The following is a 7,848-nucleotide window of genomic DNA, read 5'->3' as shown; positions in this document are numbered from 1 at the left end:
TATGGGTGGGGTTGGGTTCTGAGGTTGCATTTTGTTCCTTCTCATCATTTTGTGTAGCACTGTCTTCTGACCTTTGTTGTAGATCTTCGTTGTAGTTATAACCTTCACATGTACTGAAGTTCAGGTGCAGTTCTACAAAGTCTGGATTTATCCAGCTGTGCCTGGCTTGGGTCTGGCTGCTGCACTCAGCTCCTTCCTGCTGCTGCCCTTGAAGGTGAACCTGTTTTGCCTCTGTAGCAAGATGTCCTGCTCCTGGACTAGCTGCGTGGTTCTATCCTCTACCCTCTCTGTAGGGATTGCAGCTGCAGGGTTACACCCCAGGCCTGTATGCCAGGCCTGAGTTGAGTGTGTAGGGGACAAGGTGGAGTAGGGGGGAGAGGCAGCTCTCCCACACATTCACTGGGTCTGGGCTAGGACTGGCTCTGGGTGTTCCCGGAATGTGGTAGAAATTCCTACTGGTGGGGTGGGGTGGAGGAGGTGTTGCAGAGTGGTGAGGGGCGTCCCAAGGGGGTGAAAGAAGGTCTCACCCAGTCTGTGCCTGGGCCTGGACCCGGAGTTGGTCCCGAAGGCACAGGGTAGCAGGAAGCTTTCCCACATACTCACCGGACCTGGGCTAGGACTGGGTCTGGGGGTTCCTGGAATGTGGCAGAAATTCCTATGTGGCAGGTGGGGTGGGGGATGTGCTGCGGAGTGGTGGGGGGCATTCCAAGAGGGTGGGAGACGGTCTCACGCACGCTGCGCCTGGGCTGGGACCCTGAGTTGGTCCCACTGGCGCAGGGTAGCCGGATGCTCTCCCACACACTCACCGGACCTGGGCTAGGACTCTGTAATACTTTCATAAAAAGCATTGTTTACAAATTTAAAGGCAGCCGCAGCAGTAAAATTCAAAAGAAGAAATTTTTATTTGATTCATGGCAGCACATTAGGCCATATTATTTTAACCTAAGGCAAATGGAGAGCAGTTTTGACAAATCTGTAGTAAGGATGAAAATTTGAGTCTGACAATGTACAATATAACAGCCATTATTGAATACCTATCATCTTGCTTTTTAAATTGTGTATCCTTTGTAATGTCTGATCTATTATTTCTATTCTCTTAAAAATAGAACAAAAATCCATGTAAGACACGCAAAAACAATAAACTGTTAAAAAATTATAAAGTAAACAAAAAAATCTTCAAATGTCTTTTCTTAGAGCTGTGAGTCAAGGGGTAACAGGAGTTCATTTCATGGACAAAAGGTCTCCAGTGGACGTGGCAGAAAAGGTCTGTGATGAAGACAGATGCTGCCCTAGCTAAGCCTGGCTTGGGTTTCCTAAGGTGCATTGCCTGTGCGTAGAGGCTGAGGCAGTCTTAGCCTCACAGTAAATCACTCATGCAACAAAAGATAAGGAAAAGCTGGGTGGAATGGGCAAGAGGCTACAGAAGGGAAAACTTGAGTGGATGGAAAGCAGCTCTGCTCTTAACTCAGTGTCAACGAAGCGTGGCCAGCTGTCACCTGGGTCAGAGGTGCAGCCATGACTACTGAGGACAGAGCCGAGCTGCGCTACCAAAGCTCCTTCTACAGTGCACTTTCGGGGACATTTCTGCACTGAACCACCCTGCTCAGCGTGTGCTCAGTACATTCTGCTGCTCAGTACCTCGCTGGAACCAGCACACTGGCTGGGTACAGTAGGCATGCAAGTGGGGGCTCACCAGTTATACACACAGCCAAGGCGGACTGTGCTCCATGGCTGGGCGTCATTCATCAAAGCGTCAGCACAGGAGATTAATCCAGTGATTCTGCTCTCCATGCCTGTTATCACAAAAATGTCCAAGTAACAAAACTGGATCATGCACCTTCAGAAGCTACACAAATAACCAACAATTCCTAATTCAATACAGCGTATGTAGCTTAATTTGCCAAATGGAATACTTAATTGAATAAAGAACAGAATTCTCAACTGAACTTACTCCTTTATTAAGTAATGTGTGTATATTTTAAAGGGGTTGACATATACTCAGTAAGTTCAGAATCCAACTTCAAACAAAAGTGTCTTTTAGTTATTATTTCAAACCACTTTAGCATATTTTCTTAGAGAACAGAAGACATGTATGACTGTACTGCAGTACATAATCTTTTAAAATAACCTTTTCTATATGCATCAGAGTAAGAACCTGATGTGACACCCCCTGTCCCTCCCCACCCTCTCAAAACATAATCTTCATCTGGACACAGGGCATCTAGCTGCTAAATTCGCAGGTAAGAATGAAAAGGAAACTGACACGTGACGTAAATGGTAAACGATGTCTACTAAAATTTATATATCAACCTCAGGCAAGTCACTGAAACCCTCACAACCTCGTCCATCCTTCAGTCATAAATCTAATTTCTTGCCTAGTTTCCATTTTTTAGCAAGTATTGGTAGACAAATGAACAGTCTCAAAGTCACAGAGCAGTGGCAGTTAGGAGAAAGGAAAAAAAGCTACCAATACAGGCCCGCCTGGTAAACAGCCACATGACACGAAGTGGAAAACTCTACCCAGCACATGACTTAAAGACAATCTGTGTAACTAATGCTGATGATTCCAAACTATTAAAGATACACCATGTTCAGAATAATTGATGTACGTATTTTAATTCTTTTATTTATTTGGTACATAGTTTTGCTATGCAGCTTGGACTCATAGTGATCCTCCTGTCTCAGCCTCCCCAGTGCTGGGATTACATGTGTGCACACCCTGGCCGTTTCGGTAGCCAACTTGACATGCCTGGGGTTCTGGGGCTGGCATGGCATGTGGTACTGGGGACCAAACTCAGGTCCTTGCACTTGCCAGTCAGGTGCTCAGACTGCCGAGCTATCTCCTCAGCCTCCAGGATAATTTATTTAATGTAATATAGCAACTAATATACTTTAAAAGTATTTCTACTCAAAGTTAGTTAAAAAGTGTTAATGTTCAATAAGAAAGTAAAAAACATCTCCTCACAAGTCAGGCTAAATCTAAATCTTCAATACACATAATAATTCACTTTTATAAAGATACAGATCCATGAAAATACAAGTAACTTTAATGATTTCTGGTAAACAAAAAGGATGCTTGGCTCTGTGATTGAAAAATGAAGTACAGCACTTTTACACACTATGTACAACTTTAAGTTTCAAGAGCTTAAGTAAACTAACTGCTGCCAGACAAAGAAAGAACAGTGAGGGGGAAAAAAGAAAAACACAGGGAGGACACACTAAGAAATTGAACAAAAAAGTGTGAGCAGGAAACCTCAAACGTGTTTTTATACATTAGAATTCAATTGAAAGGAAAAGACACAAACTTGTCTAGGATCATGACCTAGAAGGCCACAAAAAGGGACCTAAAGTCCGTCATGCAACAAAAGTGACAAAATCCCATGGTCTCCATTTAATTTAATCCAGACATTATCTAACTCCTCAAAAGCATTTGGTGCAGCGGCAGCCACCATTCTCTATCAGCACAAAAGGTGGAGTGAACACAGTAATAGTCCTCGAGGAAACTGCAGACCTAATTTGCCCTTGGTCAACAAAGAAAAAATATTTTGTTCACTAGTACTTGTTGATAAAGTAGTATGCCAAAAAGGAATTCATATAAAAGGTATTTTAAAATGATCACCACAATCTGAAACAATCAAATAAGCAGATCCTAAAATGAACTGCATAGTATTTTAAAACTGGGGATATTCCATTGATTATCAGACTGTACTCCTCTTTGGCTCAAGAGAGAGGTCTCACAGTACCTCCTTCCTCAAGCTTATAATACACAGACATATTTGTTTTCTAGAAACTTATTAAAGAACTCTGCTTCTAGCCCACCCCTGTTGATTCAGAGTATGAACATTAGGGACAAAGCAAGTTCCTCAGCGTGGGCCATTCCCAGGAGGAGCACTGTCCGCCACTCAGCCCTGACTGTGCCATCAGGAGCGAGTCCTCCCTCTACATTTACGGTTAAGGCTTTCTGCATAACCTAGGAAAAATCTTGTCGCAAATCAAGTAATCTCCAGCTGCTGCCTACATGCCAACCTGAAAACTTTATGAAGAACTTAAGGCGGGTAGGGTGCAGCTAAGCAGAGCACACGCTTAGCGTTAGGACGGGTGCGGTCCTAGCTCCATCCCTCACAAGATCTACCAAACTGCTTCTAATCTAATTACTGACATTTGATTGACAATTTTCTAGTAAGACTTTATGAGAAATGCCTATACTGATTTTCCACAGAAACAACAGGTATACATACACAGTAAAGAAACAGCTATATATTAATAGTTAACAATAAACAAAATGTACACAATAAAAAACTATGTACCTTGAGCCTACTACTGATTTGCACTGCCAAAACCCAAATAATATTATAGTTCAAATCATGATTTCTTAATGAATATACAAGATTTTTTTTTAAAGGGATAAAAGTCAAACACACCAAGAAAATTGTAAAAAATTAAAAACAATGTAAAATGTACACAAGTGCAGAAAGGAAAATTTAACACCTATAGTGTCACATGTAGATCAAGTACTCTTCTCATTACAGTAAAGGCAGAATAATAATTTGACAATATTCTCTTTATTAAAGGATAGAAAGTACTGGTGCTGGTGGCAGGTGTGGATTTTATCAGAGAACATTAAAAGGTTGATAGAGTAACAGTATCATTCACAGATTTAACCAACAGTTCTGATAGCCTCTCATTAATCTCTGCTAGTTGATAATTATACTAGAAAGACATGATGAAATAAACAAAGATCAGTTTAAAAGGAAATAACTCATTTTTGTAATGTGGGGGATCAAGCCCAAGACAGTGCACACGCCTGGCAGGCAACTCCCCGAGCCGTATCCCCAACCCCAATAGAAAGACTCTTTAAAGCAGTCCCAGCACCTAAATGACAAATACAAAATGAATTCCTACTTTGGCATAAGTTTGTTTTTAATAAGAAACAAAAGTGAATGACTCTATCCATCTGTAAAAATATGAGTAACAAACTGCAATAGCTCAATCTCATAAACTATGCAAGGACAATATGAAATGTTCATCTGGCATAAAATTCAGCTGTCAAGAGGAAGCAACGTGAAGGACATCACAGAGTTTATGAACCAGCTTGAAGACGCCATCCAGACTTTCCCCTGCCGAACCTTTTCAGGGCGACAATTAGATAAATCTTCATAGATGATGTACTGTGTGCAGAAGCGCTGATCAGAATCGGGGCGGGCGTGGTATGCGACTGTATTGATGGTCTGAGTCACGTCACTGTCTGGCTTGGGCTTTCTACTGAGGACCTGGCCCCCCGCTGCAGCCACGAGCCTAATGAGGTTGTCTTTTGGATGATGTTTGAAGGTTCCCCCGAAATAGAAGTAACAGCCATCAAACAGTTTAGGCAACTGAAATAACAAGGAAAGAACTGCTAAAAGTAGATCAAAATATTTTAAAATACCGCAAATGCATGAGGGAAATAAAAACAATAGTCAAGATCAACTAAGAAGATATTTTATGAACTGCTGGAACAAATTATATATCAAACTGGATCAAGAAAAATATTTACACAAATAAGGATTTCCTATTGACCATTTTTTCTTCCTAATATCCCTTTTAGGTCCTAAAATTTTACGTATTCCATATTGAACAATTAGTGCTTATAATGTATGATAAATTTTGTATGCCTGTACGTGGCAATCTGAGCAACTGTGAAGATAACAATATGCAATATAATAACCACAGTTAATTTTCTATCATCCTGTTTTGAAATTTTGTACATTTTTATTATTTTTCTGCCCCTTTAAAATAAAAAGATGGGGGTCGGCAAGATTAAGCAAGCATAGGGACCGCAATTTGATTCTCAGCACCACATGCTACACCGGCCCCACTCCTGGACATGCTGAGCCAGCCACTGAGACTGGGTGTGGCGGCACAAGCCTGTAATCCCAGCACTGGGAAGGATCAAAACAGGAGGATCATTACCAGACCTAGCTGCATAGTGAGACCCTATACCAAATACATAAAAAAGGAAAAAAAAATCTCATTATAAAAAGCAAAACAAACAAAAAGACAGAAACTGTTCAAAAAAATTCCTTTGTCAAGATGCATATACATACTAGGTAGGAAATGGAGTTCCCCAAAACTCCTAGGAATACTTCAGGAATACCAGGTTAAGGCAGAGTGCAGTGGTTAGGGCTCAACCCCTGGCATGCCGTGCCAGTTTCACCCCTGGGGCACGCTAAGATGGCAACTGAGACTGGGCATGGGGGGCACATGCTTGTAATCCTAGCACTTGAGAAGCTGAAGACAGGAGAATCACTACGAGTCCAATCTACATAGTGAGACGCTATGGTCCCTGTACCCTGTAGACCCTGTACTAAAAAATAAAAATAAAAATAAAAAATAAAAATAAAATTTAAAAAAATAAATAAAAATTAAGGAATACCAGGTTAAACTTAACTGCAGCAGTAACATCTTTTTGGTGGAGCATCCAGTCTTGCCCATCTCTATTCCGGTCCCTATACACTACCAGCTTCTGGTCTCTAAGGCAGGCCTGGGGTTTTCTCAGATTACTGTACTGCTCTGATTATGAATGATGGCAAGGGGGCCAACCAGCTACATACCACTTCTTCGTGCTTCATGGAAAAATAAAACTTCACAATTCCCTCCTATGAAAAATTTTCATTGCTTCATATATATCGACAAGATAAAGGAATAGTATCCATTAAAACAGCAATACGTGGCAATAAAGACATATGGCAACCAAATCCGAGCAGCAGCTGTAAGTCTTCTTGCAACCTACTTCCTGTATCTGAGATTTACCTCAACTTCTGAAAGGTTTATGGGAATGTTCAAGATGCCAAAAATCCATTAACAGTAAGAAATTATTACCTTCTGAATTTTACTGCACATTGTGATCATCTTTTAGAATCAAGTGCTTGAAATAAGCACAATTAAAATTTTAATCAGTCACCTGTACTTGTTGAAAGGGCAGAAGTTTTTCCTGATGGTGGTAATAATATGAAGTTATGGGAACAGGGAAAGTAGTATCAAAAGAAAAATACCAGCTGTTCTCTGTTGAGCCTGCCTCTCTGTGGACCTTCAGGCACTTCATAGTCTTCTTCCTGGTCACAGACCTTCCTTTGTAGGCATGATTTTACCCCTGAAATACCAAAGACAAATAAAAAACACTATCACGGGGCTGGTGAGATGGCTCAGTGGTCTAAAGCACCTATTTAAAACAAGCTTAGCAAAGCACAGGGACCGCGGTTCAATCCCCCAGCACCATATGCCAGCCAGCCCCCGCCCCCTGGTGGGCTGAGCTGAGCTGGCCACACACACACACACACACACACACACACACACACACACACGCATAAATTAAAAAAAAAACCACTATCACATGAGTATTATTTCTCTCCCTGAAACTAAGCAAAATTACCTGTTTTTTTATTCTTCATGGATGATCTAACTACTATTATGAAACAGAAATAATACTTATGCCATAAAAAACAATAGTAAAATTGGTACCCCATTAAGAAAACTTAAGTTTTTTCTCAATTAGTACTGAACACTACTTTAAATCTCCTTTAGTAAAAATCTAAATACACGATTTCAAACACAAGAATCAAAACTGACAGTTTAACTATAGCAATTAACAAAATTAAGGCATATAAAAACTTTATTACTGAGTCCAGCACAAAATAGTTTGAATTGAGCGTTTACTGGACTGCCCATTGTAGCAGGCAAAACTTTAATCTCCTCTCAGACCATAATAAACCTAGAATTAGGAAAGTGCTTGTTGGTTAGTTTGGAGTTTTGCAACAGGAATAATACAAGACACAAAACACATTTTATTTGTATTTATTTATTTATTTATTT

At 40.6% G+C, this 7,848-nt stretch overlaps 1 protein-coding gene across 2 annotated transcripts in view; it reads right to left on the bottom strand.

Annotated features, from left to right (window-relative positions):
• Positions 1 to 1,937: 1,937 nt before the first annotated feature.
• The window catches only part of Bard1 (BRCA1 associated RING domain 1), a 74,766-nt gene continuing 68,855 nt past the window's right edge, over positions 1,938 to 7,848 (bottom strand). For both annotated transcript variants that reach the window (XM_023710089.1, XM_004626596.2), the window contains exons 10-11: positions 7,032 to 7,129; positions 1,938 to 5,372 (exon numbers count right to left, since the gene is read on the bottom strand). In XM_023710089.1, coding sequence (XP_023565857.1) covers positions 5,040 to 5,372; positions 7,032 to 7,129 — 431 coding nt within the window. In that variant the 3' untranslated portion in view covers positions 1,938 to 5,039. The remainder of the gene's footprint in view (positions 5,373 to 7,031; positions 7,130 to 7,848) is intronic.

The sequence above is a fragment of the Octodon degus genome, unplaced genomic scaffold (assembly GCF_000260255.1).
Source record: "Octodon degus isolate 3935 unplaced genomic scaffold, OctDeg1.0 scaffold00016, whole genome shotgun sequence".
Taxonomy (NCBI): Eukaryota; Metazoa; Chordata; class Mammalia; order Rodentia; family Octodontidae; genus Octodon; species Octodon degus.
This window is presented reverse-complemented; position numbering and strand designations above follow the sequence as displayed.